The following is a 20,729-nucleotide window of genomic DNA, read 5'->3' on the forward strand; positions in this document are numbered from 1 at the left end:
GAGGTTGCCCATGAACTGGTAGCAGAATCAAAACCTGATCTCCTGGCTGAAAGTGGCGTAACCTGGACTTCTTATCATACCAAGTCTTCATCTTCTCCTGAGCAGCTCCTAAATTCTCTCTCGCCAGCTGTAAAGCAAGCAGTGGACAGCCGTTCTTTGAACTTCATCACATACTCCAGCAGGTTGACGTCATCTTCCTCCGACAGCCAGCATTCCTTGAGTAACTTAAGGGTCCTCTTACTTCATGGCCAAACAGTAGTTCAAAGGTGAGAAGCCCAGTGATTCATTTGGAGATTCTCTTGCAGCAAACACAACGAATGGAAGACCTTTATCCCAGTCTTTCTGATGTTCCAAACAGTATTTCTTGAGCATCGATTTGAGTGTTTGATGATATCTCTCCAACGCTCCTTGGGTCTGGGGATGGTAAGCTGAAGACGTGATCTGGGTGATGCCCAACTCTTTCAGAGACTGCTTGAAAACATTCGACATGAAATTACTTCCCCGGTCTGACTGTACCTCCTTGGGCAGACCAAACTTTGTGAAGAACCTAGCATTTCCTTAACCACGTTCTTTGCTGAGATGTTTCTAAGTGGAATGGCTTCAGGATAACGAGTAGCCATATCAATCATGGTCAACACATAAGAAAATCCTGAAGAAGTCTTAGGAAGAGGGCCCACAATAGCCACCAACACACGGGTGAAAGGCGCCTCAAAAGGAGGAATGGGAACTAGAGGTGCAACCTTTTCGGTCTGATTACACTTCCCCACAACTTGACAGGTGTGACAAGACTTACAGTACCAGGAAACATCCCTGAAGATACCTGGCCAGTAGAAGTGTTTCAAAATGCGTGCCACAGTCTTCCTCACTCCGAGGTGTCCTGCCAAACTGGAATCATGAGCCACTCTAATGATATCCTGCCTACAAACACGAGGGATGACAACTTGATGTACAACTTCCCACTCACAGTCGGCTGATGCTGTTGGGGGTCTCCACTTCCTCATAAGTACTCCTGACTTTACATAATAACAAGTAGAAGCACCGGCTGACTCTTCTTCACTGTAAGCAGAGTTAGCTAGACCTTTCAACTCAGGGTCAGCAACCTGCAACTCAACCAACTCTTGACGAGACAAATTATCAACACTACGGGGTACTGACTCATCTGGTGAGTGGTCCAAATTAGCAAGAAAAGTGTCAGCTAGGATAACATCATCATCATCATTATCCTCTAAATCACCAGTAACTTTAGACTTAGCCCTAGTGACAGCACATGCAGGGAACACATCAGGGACACTACAATCCTGGGCCGCAGCCACTGGCTCACTAGACAACTGAGGAGCTGGACACACTTGACTTCCACCAATATCATTTCCAAGTAAGAAAGTTTCACCTGACATTGGGAGTGTCTCAACCAACCCAACCATAACGGAACCATTAACAAAACCAGACTCTAAATTCACTCTGCACAGAGGGACAGAGAAGTAATTATTCCCTACACCTTGTAAGATTACAGTTTCATCAGAGGAATTAACATTAGAGCCTAGAACACTGGTCAGCATAAGGGATTGGCAAGCACCTGTATCACGATTTATTTTAACTGATTTCCTGTCATTACTGTCCAGAGGACTGACAAAACCATCAGACAGGAAATTAGCACATGAACTCTTGAGAGTGTCACCCACGTTACTGCTCAAAAGAGGAGCTCCATCATGAGAATTTAGTTACCCCTCAAAGCAGGTTCAGTTAACTCAGTTAAAGAATTCTGGGAACTCTCAAGTGGACACTAGACCAATTGACTGAATATTTAAAGACTCCTTTTTGTTCACATCACGCTGTCTCCTGAAACATCTCTCCGTAGTATGACCAAGCTTACTACAATAAGTACATTTACTTTTCTGAAATCTAGAGGTGAAGCTGGTATTTACTTCCTGAGAAACATCATCTTTATTCTCTTTCCTGTTACCTGTACTCTGAGTAGAGGCAACGTACTTACTCTCAGCTTTCCCTTTTTCTTTAGAATATCTCTTGTGAGTGAGAACATATTCATCAGCTAAAACTGCAGCATCAGACAAATTATCTATTCTTTTCTCATCAAGATATAGGCTTACATCTTTACTAATACACCTTTTGAAATCCTCCAGCAAAATCATCTGCTTAAATTTACCAAAATCAGAATCCACATTCTTAGAATTTAACCACTGCTCTAACAGATCTTCTTTGATTTTTGCATACTCAACATGGGATTGCTTATCTTGCTTGTAAGTTGTCCTAAATTTTACTCTATAGGCTTCAGGAACAAGCTCATAGGCCTTAAGAATCAAGCTCTTAACTACATCATAATTATCAGATTGATCCTGAGGCAAAGATGCATAAGTTACTTGAGCTTTACCGGTGAGAACAGTTTGAAGGAGTACTGGCCAATTCTGTTTGGGCCAATTAAAACCTGTAGCTACCCTCTCAAACAACTGAAAATACTTTGTCAAATCAGATTCATTAAAAGGAGGGACAAGTTTAACATTTTTAGCCACATCAAAATCATCAGAGCTAGATGATCCAGTTCCACCCTGTTTCATGCGATACTCATGGTCTGCCTGAATCCTGGCAAGTTCAATTTGTGCCTGTATCTGTGCCTCCTGAATACGAGCCTGAGACTCCGCCTCCTTTGCATTTGCCTGAAATTCAGCCTCCTGAATACGAGCCTGAGACTCCGCCTGCTTAGCATTTGCCTGAAATTCAGCTTCTTTAGCACGAGCCTCCTGCAGAGCTAGCTGTAACTTAGCTAATTCAATCTGCGTTTGCTCATTTGGAGGAGTTACATTAAACAAGCTTTTATTAATCATGCCAACAATTTGATCTTTAGAATGATGAGAGCGAACAGCAACTCCCAATTGTTGAGCAACAAGCTTAAGTTCATTCTTTGTTCTGTTTTCTATATCACACACTGTTTGCACATTTGACAAAAAATCTTTGGCTTCATCAAGTGTAGTAATAGTAGACATCATGAATAAGTAACAAGTCACAAAATATCGAGCAATATCCTTATGATAATATCCTGAATATCCTGATAAGAGGTCGCCAAATTTATGTTACGGAACAGAGAAAGATAACGTACACTTTAAGTGAGAATACTGAGTTACTACTCACCCGTAAAGTTCCAGGTTCAAAACAAAAGAGTTAGGTAAAATTACAAGTTAAAGTTTAATGCTCAAACTAACAACAAAACATTCAGGACTCATAAGGATAATGTAATGGCAAATAAACAGGTTAAATATATGGTTAACTGCAATAGCCTCTATTAACACGAAATTAGCAAGAGTAAATTTACCTAAGTCAGCCCTGATAAAATGAGATACCAGATAATACTCAGTGAATGCCAGATAAATTATTACAGATACAAACTATTATCAAAAATGACTGACATAACCCAACATTAATCAAAAACCTCACTAGGCCTAAGAATTAACCTTATGCTACACAGTACAAGAAAAAATGCAATAACACTTATACTCAAATCACACACAGCTGCTAGATGTTTGGAGATTTCTTGAGCACTCACAATAATAATATCTGTACAGGGGAGGACAGAGATGTGAACAAAATGAGGAGCAGATCTAAGTGGCGATGATGCAGAGACTGAGCTCATTATATAGGGGCCGGGAGAGCTTGATACAACTTGTAAGAAGGACGCGCAAATGAAGCCATGGGGACAAAGAGCTGAAAATCCCGCTGTGAATAACAGAGAGAACGACTTACTCTACTATAACGGTAGAAGGGGGGGACTGAGGCAGAACACGCTCGTGATCAAACATGCAGCAACTGTGCGTTAAAATTACACAAAGGATGATGAAATCATAGGCTATGTAACAACATATTCAAGCTAGTTTAATAGGACTTATACATAATAATCTTTGAAGATTATCCTACCTACCCATATCATTATTTTTTGCAAATATTGCACTCTCTTCCGATAAACTTGAATTTTTATATTTTTCGCAAAATGTCCGAAACTTGGGCACAGTCCGAAGTTATGGTGTTTTACGGTACAACTCCTGGGCATTTCTCCTACTACTTCATCCAGCTCATACCAAAACCTGAAATTCTCTGTCTCGCTCTTGCCACCACACGGTGCATACGCTACAATCGCTGCCACTTTCACCTTCTCAAACTGGAACTTGACATACATACATCTCGAGCTGACACATTTGTGATCTCCCATTCCACTCTGCCACACTTCATTCATTGACAAAGCAACTTCTAACTTACTTGTTATATAATTTATATGTCTGGATGCTTTAAACACAATGCGCACATGGAAGATCTAGTATTATAGCACAATAGCACACTTTGTACTGGTGGTGCATCACAGGGCTGGCAGATATATGTGAAAATGAGTGACATACTTCTGTTAATTAAAGCGACTCAGAGACAGACCCATTCCTGAGCCGGGTCCAGCAACAAAGACCACGTGGATAGCCTGATGTAAATGACCTAGACTGAATGGACCAGGTAATAATGTCCCAGTATTTATAAAACTTTATGGTCTCAAAACTTATTTTGAGCTAAGTAAAGTTACAGCATATTTGTCCTTAACTTTACACTGTGTCAAGGTGAGTCCCCTCATTGTAAATACATGTGCAGGACATACCACAGTGGCTTTCCCTTCTCTCTTCCCATACCTTCATGACTTCTTGATATAGGAAAAATATAGGGTGTTGACTGTAATAAAAGAAAAAAAAAAAAGTATATACTGTACTGTATGCAGTGTATTACAAAAAACTCTATGAAGACCTCAATACAAAATTTGATAAATTCAAATTCTTGGAAACAAGAACTGTTATGGATGGAGTGAACTGAAAGTAGGCTTGGGAAACACATACCTGGCCAGGCGACAAGTCATCAGGCGCTCTATCTCCTTTACCTTTTCCTGTGACAACACTAAACTCATCTCACTGTCCAGCCTTCTCTGAAATAAACATGTATGAGTTTTAACAGTTACTATCTAAACTGAAAACGTGCATCAAGAACTGTATGTAGTTATAACAACGAAATTCAGGATATACAGTATTTAGAAGTACTGTACATTTAGATACTATAGTTTTAACCAAAATGTGATATTTCTTAGGGTGATCTGAATGTACAGGTAACGACACGATATATGGAGCAATGAGTTTTGTTATGACTGCTATGTCCCCAGGTTCATCTGAAAGTGAACCTGGTGAACTGCAGGAAACTGATTACCTCAACTGTGTGCTCCATGCTGATTGGCATGGGTAGCTCACCAGGCACCTACCCACTTACCCGCCCAGGCCGGGTTTGTTAGTTTAAAAATCCCGGGTGGGTAATTAAACAATAGTAAACAAAAATATATTAATTATTTAATTAATTAATGATATACATATTCACTAACACCTCGATAAGCTGACCATGAAGAAGGTGGAACTTCCAGTAAGTCGAACTCTGACCTAGGTGTGACAGTGTTTATTCAGTGTTACATTTTAGCTTCTAATATTACAAGTGCTACATTTTAGTTTATTATAATCCAAGTGTTACATTTTAGTTTGACTGTAAAGTGAAAGTGAAGTAAATACGTGAAGAACTTTGTCGCACCCCTCCACCTAGGCAATCTCCTATCCTAGCCTTGTCTATGACATGCACCAAATTGTTTTTATTATTTTTTTCATCATCATCATCATCATCCGGACCTCCTTTCCCACCCTAGGGGCAGGGTGAAGAGTAGCATACAGCCCAAATTTGCCCAATCCAATGGGCCATGCCTCCAGTCACTCATCATTCAAGCCCCTGAAATCCTGGCTCTACTGGATATGCAAAAAACATTCACCACGTTCTGTACCTTCACATAAATGTTTCTGATTGAGTCAATCCGGACACTGCCACGTTAAAGGGGTGCCAAAATCCCTGATCATGCACTTCTTCTCACAACATTCATCTAGCCAGCTCGATCTCTTATCAGTTCCCTAGCCTCATCGACTTCCAAACCTCTCTTCCTCACACACTCACCCACCATATCTCTCCACCTTCTCCTTGGCCCACCTCACCTCCTCCCTCCTTCAAATTTGCTCAGATATACCTTTTTCACCACTCTGTTGTTATCCATTCTCTCCACATGACTATACCATATCAGTACACTCTCTTCGATTCTGGTGTCCACTGACTTCCTCACTCCACACCTTTCACGAATCATATTATTTTGTATCCTATCCACCCTCTGTACTCCATATACATTCCTCAGCAGTCCCATCTCCACTGCTCTTACTCTTGACTTTTCATTTTCATGCCACACCATAGTCTCTCTTCTTCTTCATTTCTGCAACATTCACGGCCTTTCCTCTAACTTTCGCTCTGTTGAGCACCACCTCTCCTCCTCTAAACCTCACCTTCTTGTTCTAATGGAGACTCAGCTGTCTGAGGCAACTGACAGCAAACCCTTTTCTGTATCCTCCTACTTTCTCTATACTCATTTCAAAGCCAAAGGTGGCTGTTGTGTATATATACGCAACGACTTATCTTGCTCTTGTGTTCCTGAACTCTATTCTTCTGAATTCTCTACACTCTGGCTTCGGCTTTCCTGTCATTCTCTGACTAAATATATCTGTGCTGTTTACTTATCCCCTAATTCTACTGACTATCAAAAATTCTTTGACTATCTTACTTCTACGATGGAACACATTCTATCCAGTTCTCCTTTCTCTGAAATCTCCATTCTAGGAGATTTCAATGTTCACCACCACCTTTGGCTCTCCTCTCCTTTTACGGATCCACCTGGTGAACAAGCCTACATCTTTTCTATCCTTAATGACCTAGAGCAGCTTGTACAGCACCCTACCCGTATCCTTGACCGCCTTGGAGAGAGCTCCAACATACTTGACCTCTGCCTTACAACTAATCCATCTGCTTACTCTGTTAATCTTTTCTCTCTGTTGGGCTCCTCCGATCACAACCTTATTACACTAACCTGTCCTATCACTCCGGTATGGCCTGTGGACCCTCCAGGGAAACGTCGTCTGTGGCATTTTGGAGCCGCGGACTGGGGGGCCCTCAGGCAGTACTTCTTTGATTTTCCCTGGAATGATTATTGCTTCCATGGCCGGGAGCCATCTGAGTGTGCCTTGCGCATTACGGAGGTTATTCTCTCGGGCATGGAAGCATACATTCCTTTCTCATATCCTTTGACTAATGCAAGAAAGCCTTGGTTTAATCACGCTTGTTCTAATGCTGTCCGCAACAAGGAGAGGGCCTACAAAAGGTACTGGAGCCAACCCACCCCTGAATCACATCATCTTTACGTTTCTGCCCGGAATCGTGCTAAGTCTGTTCTTCACTCTACTAAAAATAATTTCATCCATACTAAATGCTCTCAACTCTCCAACTCGAATTCTTCCCGCTCCTTATGGCGCCTTGCCAAAAATCTTTCTAACAACTTTACCTCATCATCCTTCCCTCCTCTTTTCTACTCTGATGGTTCTGTAGCTATTTCTTCTACTGATAAAGCAGATCTCTTCGCACAGACTTTCTCCTCCAATTCCACCTTAGACGATTCCGGTGCTGTTCCTCCATCACTTCCCCCCTCTGACTTCCTCATGGCTGACATTAAAATTTCTTCAGTTGATGTATTTTCTGCCATCACTGGCCTCAGTACTAACAAGGCATATGGGCCTGATGGGGTCCCTCCTGTTGTTCTCAAGAACTGTGTTTCTGTGCTTACACCCTGCCTAGGCAAACTCTTTCGCCTTTGTCTGTCAACTTGTACCTTTCCTTCTTGCTGGAAGTTTGCTCTCATTCAGCCAGTCCCAAAGAAGGGTGACCACTCCCAACCCTCCAACTATCATCCAATTGCTTTAATGTCCTGTATTTCAAAAGTCTTCAAGTCAATTCTCAATAGAAAAATTTTAAGGCATCTTTCCTATCACAACCTTCTTTCCGATCGTCAGTACGGGTTCCGTCAGGGACACTCCACTGACGATCTTCTCACCTACCTTTCAGACTCCTGGTCATCCTCCTTTTGGGACTTTGGCGAAAGCTTTGCCGTTGCACTTGACATCTCAAAGGCTTTCGATCGAGTCTGGCATAAATCTTTAATTTCCAACTGCCCTCCTACGGTTTCTATCCTTCTATCTGTGCTTTCACCGCTAGCTTCCTTTCTGGTCGTTTTATAGCCGCTGTTGTAGACGGCCATCGTTCTTCTCCTAGATCTATCAACAGTGGTGTTCCTCAGGGCTCTGTCCTATCACCAACTCTCTTCCTTTCATTCATCAATGATCTTCTAAGCTGTACATCTAACCCTATCCACTCATACGCTGATGACTCCACCCTTCACCTTTCCATTCGGTTCCGCCCATCTCAACAGTTACTTCAACAAACAAGGGATGAGGCTATGGCACACCTAATGTCTGACTTGGCTCGTATCTCTGACTGGGGTAAAAATAATATGGTTGTTTTTAATGCATCTAAGACTCAGTTCTTACACCTATCAACCCGACAAAATCTTCCACAGGTATACCCACTAATGTTTAACAATATTCAGCTTAATCCTGCATCATCCTTGAACATGCTTGGGGTTTCATTTACTCGGGACTTATCTCGGAAAGATCATATTACATCTCTTGTAAAATCTGCTTCCAAGAGATTGGGTGTGCTAAGCCGACTCCGCTCTTTCTTTACCCCTGCACAATTGTTGGCTCTAAACAGGGGTTTTATCTGCCCCTGTGTGGAGTACAACTCTCATGTGTGGGGAGGCTCCCCACATACAGCTCTTCTCAATAGGGTGGAGTCAAAGGCTTTTCGTCTCATTAACTCTCCTCCTCTTACTGACTCCCTTCAACCTCTGTCTCTTCGCCGCACTATTGCATCTTTATCTCTTTTCTATCGCTACTTTAATGGTCACTGCTCCTCTGAACTGTCTGCTTGCATTCCTCCACCTCTACGACGAGCTCGTAGCACCCGTCTGGCAGCAAACTCTCATCCCTTTTCTGTCCAACTCTCTAATGCAAGAGTTAATCGTTAGTCCCAGTCTTTCATTTATGCAACAGGTCAGCTCTGGAACTGTCTCCCTCTGTCTGTATTTCCTGCTGCCTATGATCTCCAGTCTTTCAAACGCAGTGTGTCCAGGCATCTCAAAATGATCGGATCTTGAATTTGGCTCTCTATTGTATTTTGTTTTTCTCTTGGAGGGAACTGTTACTGCAGGCTCATGGCCTTTGGTTCCTTCTTCCTCGCATTTAAAAAAAAAAAAAAAAAAAAAAAAAAGTCTCATATCCATATGTTAAAATTGGCACTAACACTCCCTCATGTAAGCCTCGTGCAGCTGCAACACTTACACCTCTGTTTCTAATCAAGACCTTCATTGCTTTATAAATGCTTCTTTAGTAGAGTGTTAATAAACAAGTCAATCTATTTACTTATTGCCTGAGGCCTTCATCCCATTAGGGGTGGCCACAAACAAATCGCCTCCATGTCACCCTGTCCCCCGCCATTTCACTGCCCTCCCCCCAGCTCACACCCCCTTCTCTCATACACCTCTCCAATCCATCCCTCCATCTCATCCTCAGCCTCCCCCTCCCTCTCCCCAACTCCACCATACTCACATACACTCTCCTCATCAGTCTTTCACTCTCCATCCTCTCCACATGGCCAAACCACCTCAATGTATTTCTCCCAACACTTTCAATCACATCCACAATACAACACTCTTTCACTTCCTCATTTGTCAGTCTGTCTCTCTATGTGACCTCACATGCTCCTCTCATGTAACTCATTTCCACTGCTCTCAATCTTGACTTGTGTCCTTCCTACAAGGTCCAAGCTTCACTTCCATACGTTAGAGTTGGTATCACAATACTTTCATGCAATGACTTTTTCACTTCCACGCTCACTTCCCTGGTCTTATCACTGCTTTCAAAGAACAAGCAACCTTCCTTCTTTGTTGTACCCTTTCAAGCATTTCACCCTCTAACCCTCCATCTTTACTCATCGTACTACCCAAGTACTTAAATTCACTGACATTTTCCATTTCCTCCTCATTCAATCTCACTGTACATTCAGTGACTTCATTTCTCTTGCAGACCATAACTTTATTCTTCCCATCATTCACCTTTGGATTCCATTCCTTACACACTCCCCCAAACTCATTCACCAAGCCTTGCAGCTCCCCTTCGTCTTTGCTTAACAACGCAGTATCACCTGCAAACAACAGAACAGGAGTTTCCAAACACTGCCCTCTCTCATTAGGGCCGCTCCAACATCCACTACTGCCCTACCTTGTAACTCTTTCATAATCCCATCCATGTTCAGTAGGTACCCACAATACATGAGCTCACGGTACGCCATCCTCATTGTACGCGAGGACTTATTTTTTATCAAATTTTAGTGTATTTTTTAACAGTGACGCAAACTGAACTCATAATAGGTGAGATGGCAGCGAAGAGTGGCCCAAATCCAGGGTTACCCCAAGCATGCGACAATGCCACCCCAAGAAGTGCTGGTTCCGAGACAATTCGCCTTCAGACAATTCCCCGTCAAAACATGGACGATTCCCCGTCAGGACAATTCGCTCCCTGGACGATTCCCCGTCATTCTATAAATATACTTATTGTTAATTAATCAATACTTTAATAACCGTATTTTAGGGGGATCCATCAAAGTCTATGTTCAGTAACGTAGGTTTTGGATATTATTTATTAGTTGCACCTTAAGTCAATAATTAACTTGTTTCTTCCTCACTGTAGTTGCCTTTCAATTATATTCTAGCGTCACCCATAGCTGCCTTCATTAATGACAGCGAATTGTCTGGTTATTGTCGTAATGGTGAATTGACTTCATGGTGAACTGTGCCTCACCCTACCTCAGATCCCCTTCTTACCTCCATTATGCCTGTTGTCCTCTTGGGTTAAGGTTAGCACACATATTCTTGTTGGTTTAGTTAAGCCATATCCTTGTCAATTTATTAAAACCATAATCTTGTTGGTTTACTTTATCTTAGGGAATATGTCTTAGATATTTTCCCTGCACAGTACAATACTTAGGTCTGAAAGGAGTCTCAAGGGTTACCAATGAATGGGGGTTCCGTCTATATGTAATTTTTCCCATAAGTTTGTGTATTCAGAGTAAGCGAATTCCTAGTAAGCAACCTCCTCTGCCGCCCATAAACTAGCATACTGTGGGTACCTACTGTAAAGACCGTTATATGGGGCTGAAACATGGAATATGGGTGTAGCACAGAGGAAAAGTTTGAATGTAATGGAGATGAGGTGTCTGAGGGGTATGTGTGGAGTGACGTGTATGGATCGAGTGAGAAATGATGAAGTGCGAAGGAGAACTGGAGTTGTGCAGAGGGTGTTGTGATGGTTTGGGTATGTGGAGAGAATGGATAATGAGCGACTGATGAAGAAGATAACTAGATGTGATGTGAGAGGTACAAGGGTGAGAGGAAGACCACGAATAGGATGCATGGACAGTGTGAAAAGAGCGTTGGATGCAAGAGGGATGTCTGTTGAGCAAGGAAGAGTGGCTGTGCGTGATTGAAATGATTGGAGAGAATTTGTGAATGAGTAAATGATGATATAGCCCCGAGGAGATAGTCTCTGGCATTTGGTCTGATCAGCTGATCAGGTCAGGTACAGGTAAAGGGATGGGTCCATTATGATGTGGCAGGGGTAAACCAGCTCTGCTGTTAGGCCCTGCTGCGGATGTCACTAATTGCACTGCGTAGTTGACCCTCGTGCGGTGTGATGTGGTGAGGATCTGTCCCTTCTCCCCTTGGGGCTAAGATGCGAATGAATGAGTCAGAGTGGATGAGTAAAGTTGTCCTGTCTCGGCTACCTCCCTTTCCTTGGGGGAAGCAGCCTAGGTATATAGATAGACAGATATACAGACTGAACAAGCATGGAGAAATGACACATCCGTGTTTCAATCCAACCTTCAAATACTACTGCAGCCTTAGCATCCTCATACATACTCTTCACGGCACTCTGCAACTTCCTATTTACTCCAAATTCTGTATTCTTAATACTTTCCACATTCCTAATAAACAAGCTATCACATAATTTGCAATTACTGGTGGGGGGTATAATTTTTTTTTTTTTTTTTTTCCCGGTTAGTTGGAAAATTAGATAAGTTGAACTACCCTAAGGCCCCATGTAGTCTGACTTATGAAGGGTTTACTGTACATACATACCAGTACACAACTCTAAAGACACGGTGCTCCACACAAAGTGCGGTTCCAGTCTCATGTTCTAATGGCGGCGCTCCAGGCAGCCCTATTCAGAATTGCCTCGCTTGTCAGGCATTTTCATTTATGATCAGATCATACAGTCTGATACTATGTCTTTCTAGGTCTAACCCTTGGTGCAGCTCCCTCCATGTTCATCGACAAGCATCTTTTCACCCAGCTTAGTTCATCCATCCTCTCCACATGCCCAGATCAACCAAGCCTGCTTCTGCAAATCTCACCGTTGATACTCTTGATACCTAACCGTTTCCTCAGTTCCCGAAAGAAGGATGACCAGGAGTCGGAAAGGTAGGTGAGATGATCGTCAGTGGAGCGTCCCAGACAGAACCCATACTGACGATCAGGAAGAAGGTTGTGATAGGAGAGATGCTTTAAAATTTTTCTGTTAAGAAGACTCGAAAACTTTTGAAACACACAATGTTAAAGCAATTGGACAACAGTTAGAGGGTTGGGAATGGTCACCCATCTTTTAGACTGGCTGAATGAGAGCAAACTTCCAGCAAGAAGGAAAGGTACAAGTTGACAGACAAAGGCGACGGAGTTTACCTAGGCAGGGTGTAATCAAAGAAGCACATTTCTTGAGGACAACAGGAGGGACTCTATCAGGCCCATATGCCTTATCAGTATCGAGGCCAGTGATGGCAGAAAAATACATCAGCTGATGAAATTTTAATGTCAGCCATGAGGAAGTCAGAGGGGGAAAGTGATGGAGGAACAACACCGGATTTGTCTAAGGTGGAAGTGGAGGAGAAAGTCTGGACAAAGAAATCTGCTTTATCAGTAGAAGAAATAGCTACAGAGCCATCAGAGAAGAAAAGAGGAGGGAAGGATGATGAGGTAAAGTTGTTAGAAAGGTTTTTGGCAAGGTGCAGGAAGGAGCAGGAAGAATTTGAGTTGGAGAGTCGAGAGCATTTAGTAAGGCACAATTCTGGGCAGAAACATAAAAAAGATGTGATTCAAGGGTGGGTTGGCTCTGATACCTTTTATAGACCCTCTCCTTGTTGTGGACAGCATCAGAACACGCGTGATTAAACCAAGGCTTTCTTGCATTAGTCAAAGGATATGAGAAGGGAATGTATGCTTCCATGCCCGAGAGAATAACCTCCATAATGCGCAGGGCACACTCAGATGGCTCCCTGCCATGGAAGCAATAATTATTCCAGGGAAAAACAAAGCCGTACTGCCTGAGGGCCTCCCAAACCGCAGCTCAAAAGTGCCACAGTCAACATTTCTCTGGAGGGTCCACAGGCCGTACCAGAGTCACATGACAGGTTAAGGTAATAAGGTTGTGACTGGAGATGCCCAACAGAGAGGAAAGATTAACAGTGTCAGCAGAAGGATTAGTTGTAAGGAAGAGGTCAAGTATGTTGGAGCTCTCTCCAAAGCGGTCAGGGATACAAGTAAGGTGGTGTACAAGCTGCTCTAGATCATTAAGGATAGAAAAGATGTAGGTTTGTTCACCAAGTGGATCAATGAAAGGAGAGGAGAGCCAAAGGTGGTGATGAACAATGAAATCTTCTAGAATGGTGAGTTCACAGAAAGGAGAAATGGATAGTATGTATTCTATCATAGAAATAAGATAGTCGAAGAATTTTTCAGTCAGTAGAATAGGAGATAAGTAAACAGCGCAGATATTTAATCAGAGAATGACAGGAAAGCAAAACCCAGACAGTAGAGAATTCAGAAGAATCAAGTTCAAGAACATGAGAGCAAAATAACTCGTTGCGTACATATAGACAACAGCCACCTCTGGCTTTGAAATTAGTATACAGCAAGTAGAAGGATACAGAGCAGGGTTTGCTATCAATTGCCTCAGCCAGCTGAGTCTCAGTTAAGAAGTGAAGGTGAGGTTTTGAGGAGGAGAGGTGGTGCTCGACAGAGAGAAAGTCAGAGGAAAGGCTGCGAATGTTGCAGAAATGAAGAAGTGAGTCAGACAGTGGTTCCAGGCAGCTCACTGAGTCGTCACTGCGAGAGGGGCAGATGGTACAGGCATTTATGGTCGCCCTCCCTCTGGGGACTCCGAGGCTTGGTTATCGGACGCCATTTTTCTTTTTTAATTTTGAAAAAGAAGTGTAATGTGTATTGTGCATGTAGTTTGGTGTCAACAGTTAGAGAAACTTGTATTGTTGAGCATGCTGGCCTACTCTCTGTGTTACTGAAAGACTGAAAAAGTTCAGCAAAAGGGGATGGTCAGGAACTAGTCCTGAAGGCTTATGAAACAGGAGCTCCAGCTCTCCCTGTCACCAGCTTTCCATCCACCCTGGGGGTACTGCCCTGCTCAACTGGTGCTACAGTCTACTCCTCTCTAGATACTTAATTTCTTATAAATTTAATTTTAAAAATCAATAAAATACTGTAAATGAATATAAAAGACTGTACCCATTAGGAGTTATTTTATTTTATACACTCAAAACAATCTGTTGAACATAAACTTAATTTTTTCAGTATTTTCTTGCTAGCAAATTGTAAAAACTGCATAATAGGCTGTGTATGTGTATCTTAATCTGTTATCACTGTACAGTGCTTCTTAACATTTTATGGCACTACAGTAAAGTACTGCTGGTTCATTATTTTATTATTTTACAATACTGTTTAAAAACTTACAACACAAAGCACATGAGAAATTTTATTTTAGAATATGCAAATTAATATTTCACAGTTTGTGTCTTGCAATAAACGGAGTATATTGATATTCTTATCTACAGTACACCCATAACCCGTTATCCGACGCATCGATAACAGGCGTTTTGTTAGACTAAACACAAGAAATAGGGGAACGTTCCCATAATCTGAACAATTTGAATGTCCATCGCCTCACTAGTCCAACACCTCGCTTCTCCCTAGGCTTGAAACGAGGCTCTCCCGGCCCTACTGTCCTCCCTCCATCCCCTTTCTTCCCCCCTCCGTCCTTCCTCCCTCCCCCACCACACTCAGCACTGCCAGGCATGTCTTCCCTCCCTGTCCCCCTGCCCTCCCCCCCTCCCCTGGTTGTCTCCCTCTCCATCCCCCCACCCTCCCCCACCCCCGCTTGTCTTCTGTGTGTGTATTTACCTTGTTGTACTTACCTAGTTGTGATATACAGGACATGAGCTATGCTCGTGGGGTCCCAGCTCTGTTTCTCAGTAAGTCAAATTTTGCTTTGAACTCGTTTAAGTTTTTAGACCTGATGATCTCTTTGTCCAGGCTATTCCACAGGTCTATGCATCTATTAGCAAATTAATTTTCTTGATATCCTTCAAGCAGCTTGGATTTTTCAGTTTCAATCTGTGTCCTCTTGTTACTCTTCTATCCCAGACAAACAGATCATCTCTGTCAATTTTATCTACTCCCATCATGGCCCTGAACACTGTAATCATGTTGCCCCTCTCTCTCCATTCCTTTAAGGAAGGCAGATCCAGCTTTTCCAGCCTCTCTCTGTACGACAGATCTATCAGGCTAGGGATCATCTTGACAGCTGTTCTTTGTGTTCTCTCGATCTTGTTTATATCCTTCTTTTTGTATGGGGACCACACTACTGCTGCATATTCTAACCTGGAGCAGATCATGGCCACTATCAATTTTTTCATCATCTCCTCATCCATGAAATGAAATGCTACTCTAATATTTGTCAAAAGTTTATATGTCTCTCTAACCATCTTTTTAATTATTTTCAGTGACAAACTATCCTGGACCAGCACTCCCAAATCTTTCTCTTCTCTCACTTTTGTGACTGGTTCATTACCAATCAAATAATTCAGTGATGGCCTCTTAGTACTTTTACCTATTTCCAATATTTTACATTTTATGCGTTGAATTTCATTTCCCACATCCGGCTCTATTCATGTAACCTATCCAGGTCCTCCTGCAGCAATTTAGTCTTCCTCAACTTCTACTTTCCTCAAGATCTTTGCATCATCTGTAAACAGACTTGCATTCACTCCATCAACCATCTCGTTTACGTAAACCAGGAACATTACTGGCACTGGCACCGAGCCCTGTGGGACTCCACATGTTACTTCCCTCCATCCGGATATCCTGTCCTTTATTACTGTCCTCATTTGTCTGTCTCTCAAAAAGTCTCTCATCCACTCCAGGTTTCCCTTCAGTCCTCCTATGTGCTCCAATTTCCACATTAGTCGCTTGCGGGGTACCTTGTCAAAGGCTTTCTCCAAATCTAATTACACACAATCCACCCAACCGTCTCTCTCCTGTAGCACGTCAATCACTCTTGAGTAAAAGCTCAATTTAGAAACACATGACCTTCCACTTCTGAAACCAAACTGACTTTCAGCCAAAATGTTCATCTCCTCCAGATATTTTATCCATCTATCTTTCAGGATTCTCTCAAACAATTTTGCAACCATGCTGGTCAGGGACACTGGTCTACAATTCAGGGGTTCTTCCGTGTTTCCTCCCTTATAAATTGGTACCTCACTTGCCCTCTTCCATTCCCGAGACACTTTCCCCTCTTCTAGAGAACATACAATTTAACTGTGAATCTTATCTGCTAGTTGTTCTCTGCATTCCTTCAGTACCCAATTAGAGATTTCATCTGGTCCTGGGGCTTTCCTTATATCTTGAGTTTCCAGTAATTTATACACTTCCTGCACTTCCACTTTTATACAATTTATCACTGCATTTCTAGTCACTCCCTCCCCCTCCACAAAATCCCCTTCTTTAGTGAAAACCGATTGGAAACATTTGTTCATTATTTCAGCTTGCATTGCTGCATCTTTATAGACCTCTCCTTCTACTTTCAGTTTGGTGATTCCTTCGTTTCAATTTGCCATTGACAAATCCATAAAACATTTTAGGTTCTTCCTTACATTTGTCAATTATACCTTTTTCAAAGTTCCTCTCTTCCCCTCTATGTATTCTTGTATATTCTTTCTCTGTTCTATTATTACCTCTCTTTCTCCAGTTGTTCCGCGGCATGTCCCTCTCTGTTTCTGCTATCATACACCTTTTGTTACATCAATCCTTTCTCCTGTTTTCTTTCCTACTTACTCTTGAGACATTTTTTTCCACTCCTAAATTATAGAGGTCTAGAAAGATATTCACTTCCTCTGTATCTCTCGTTTTTCTGAATTTTCTCCAATCCTCATTTTCGAAAAAGTGTCTCAATCCTATAAAGTTTGCTTTCCCAAAGTTGTATCTTCCCTGCATATAAAGCTCGTCTCCTGGCACCATGTTCCCTTTTATCATCTAGAACTCAATGACCACATGATCACTTTTTCCTATATCACACAGATATTTCAAAGATTCAATAACGTCAGGTTCTTTGGTTAGCAGTAAACCTAGTCTTGTTGGTGTGTCATCACCTCAGAATCATGTCTCTTCTTTGACCCACTGGGTCATTATATTATTCATTGCTATATTTAACCCCTTAACCGCAGGGCGTCACTTTCGTGACGCTTGGGAGCAGGGGATCATACCGCGGGGCGTCGCTTTTGTGATTCTGTGTTATTTTGAATTCACCCGGGCTTCCAAGTGGGGGCTTGTATCATCTATCAGTACTGCCAATGTCCAACACTAGACAGCACTCCTAATCTCATCTGTACTCCCATCCATTGTTGACAATTTAGCCATTTCTCCCCGTTCTTGACTCCCCTCCCTACCCCCCCTCCATTACCCTATCCTCTCACCTGCCCGGCTGTGCTACGCTAAGTAAATCTTCCCTGGAATTTTTCACTGATTTCATCCATTGAAATAAGCCCTATGTCCTATTCTTATACCAAATAATATATACAAGAAAGAAATAAGGTAAGTGAGAGTGCCAAACACCTGGAATTGGCTAATTATCACCTGACAACACCTCACGTGCACTCGTTCGCTAATTTTCGCTGTTTTTTTCCCCTTGAAATATGCCCTATAATCTATTTTCGTAATAAATATACATGTAAGGAGGGAAGGGAGAAGCCTAAGTGATATTTACATTCACCTGGAACTACCTAAATTTATAATGTATTGTCTAGATTTCCTGCCAATCATATCAGTGCTAAACAAAGATGTTTCAAGATCTAACATTGGTAGCTCTGAAAATATATCTCCTAAGTTGGGCCGATAGGAGGTTAGTGAGGGATGTTAAAGTTATAGGAAGTGAGGAGTGTGTGCAGCAGCACAAACTATTGATTTGTGATATGGTGCTTAAAGAACAAATGATGAAAAAGAGGACTTATGTACCTAGGAGGAAAATATGGAAGCTGAAAAACCAAGTAGTAAGGGATGCCTTCTATAGCGAGTTGAGGAGAGTGGTGGCTGAACAGGGAGCTGTAGACAGAGGCGTTAATGAACAGTACAGAGCCCTCAAGAACAATTTCTTGAGAGTTACTGATGTAACATGCGGCTGGACAAGAGGACCACCAAGACATAAAGTAACTTGGTGGTGGGATGAGGGTGTAGAAGCTGCAATTAAGGAGAAAAGAAGGCTTTTCCGGGAATGGAAGAAGGATGGTAGAAAAGAGGAATATTTGGCTGCCAAGCGTAGGGCTAGGAGAGAGGTATACAGGGCAAAGTCTGAGTCACAGAGACAATTACTTGATAACCTAAATCATGGGGAAAGGAAAAATATATTTAGGGTGGCAGGTCAGGTGAAGAGGGATAATCGGGATATCATAGGTGAGCAGTGTGTGAAGAATGATGAAGGAAGGGTAGTGGTGAACAGTGAGGATATTAAAGATGCATGGAGAGAGCATTATAACCGGTTGTTGAATGAGGAGTTTGACTGGGACAGGGAAGGTTTGGAGCCAGCAGATCCAGTGTCTGGCCCTTGGCCTTTGATTGATACTGCTACTGTGAGTGAGGCAATAGGCAGGATGAGGGTGGGGAAGGCAGCAGGTGTGTCTGGGTTGACTGCCGAAATGTTGAAGGCCTCAGGCGATATAGGGGTGAGTTTAGTCACTGACCTTATAAATAGGATTATTTATGAGTGTGTTGTCCCAGATGATTGGCTGAAGAGTGTAATTGTAAATGTGTATAAAGGGAAGGGTGATGCCCTGGAAAGAGGGAATTATAGAGGTATAAAGCTTTTAGATCAGATAATGAAGGTAATGGAGAGAGTTTTAGAAGGTATGATTAGAGAAAGAGTGAATATTGATGAGATGCAGTTTGGGTTTATGCCAGGTAGGGGGACCACTGATGACATATTCATTGTTCGACAGCTTCAGGAAAAATACATGTAAGGAGGGAAGGGAGAAGCCTAAGTGATATTTACATTCACCTGGAACTACCAAATTTATAATGTATTGTCTAGATTTCCTGCCAATCATATCAGTGCTAGACTTAACTGTTTCAAGAAGTAATATTGGTAACCCTGAATAACCCCTTAGCAGGCCTCCACGCTAGCCCTCCGTTATCAGGTTACTCTCAACTTCCGAAGTGAGAGTACGTATGTTTCTTCTTGCTGACTTCAAGGCCTTTTTTCACTCCCATGCAAATGGCCCTGTGACCTTTACCCCCTACTAAACCTCGTGTGGAAAGAGGTAAAGGGCTGACAATTGATAAAAGAGTGACTACGATCTTTCTATTGAGTAAAACAGTGCAAGTGGAATTGTAAATAATGTGTAAACAGCAAGTGAAAGTAATGAATGTAAATATACGTGAACAATGGAAAACAGTTTTATAAGTTATTTCAAGTGACAGTGCACAACACAGTGTAAATAAAATAGAAATGTAAATAACGTAAATAAAATAAAGAACGTAAATAGAAATGTAAATGAGTAGTATTATAAGAATACGAGTATATACCCTAGGAGTAATGAAAGTGAAAGTTTCACTCTAGCATGTCTGAATGCTATGAGGTATGAGAGTGAAGATGAAAGTGACATTCACTCTCAATGCCAGTATACAGGACGAGAAAGTGAATGCTACGTATTTTACTGAAAGAAATTGAATCCCTACAGTGACAATAAACTAATACTACTGAAGGAAACTTATGAATAAAGACTGTAGATATATATAAGTGTTATATAGTAATAGAAATATAAAGTGTGAGGGGTTTTATGAATAATAAATGACAGACTACTAAGAGCGAACTAGTGCCAGTGCGACGATCAGACGCGCTCGTAATTTCCATTGCTTTCACAGTGTTTTTTTTTTTTAGTATGGATCCCAAACTACTTAAAAATTGTAGAATAGTGTTTATAGTGTTTGTATCTGGCTGTGGTAATCATATTACGGGTTGTCGGGAAGTGTAAAGTGGAGACTTCGTTACCCTACTTCAGAGGTCTCCACAAGTCCTACGGTAACTGACGAAGGCTCAACAATCATTCCACGAGAAAGCTGAAGGTATGTGCCATAAGCATATGTAATTTTATTATTCTAGGACTAATAACTGATTTTTGGCAAATATTTTTTGAGAGTCTGTCGGAGCCCAAATAACCCCGCGGCACACGCAAGTCATTGGTAAACAAGCCTGCGGTGTAGGGGTTAACAATATAGTGCCCAACAAATCTTCACTGCCTCCTGAGTCCCATTCCTCCCAGTTCACCTCTTTACAATTAAAATCACC

General features: G+C 42.0%; 1 protein-coding gene across 1 annotated transcript in view; it reads right to left on the minus strand.

Moving 5' to 3' along the window:
* The window catches only part of HemK1 (HemK methyltransferase 1), a 190,536-nt gene that overhangs the window by 135,166 nt on the left and 34,641 nt on the right, over positions 1-20,729 (minus strand). Inside the window, exon 3 of the mRNA XM_080286109.1 lies at positions 4,875-4,960. Coding sequence (XP_080142235.1) covers positions 4,875-4,960 — 86 coding nt within the window. The remainder of the gene's footprint in view (positions 1-4,874; positions 4,961-20,729) is intronic.

Source organism: Coenobita brevimanus, chromosome 110, assembly GCF_032717465.1.
Source record: "Coenobita brevimanus isolate Jiangsu-jjx chromosome 110, ASM3271746v2, whole genome shotgun sequence".
Classification (NCBI taxonomy): domain Eukaryota; kingdom Metazoa; phylum Arthropoda; class Malacostraca; order Decapoda; family Coenobitidae; genus Coenobita; species Coenobita brevimanus.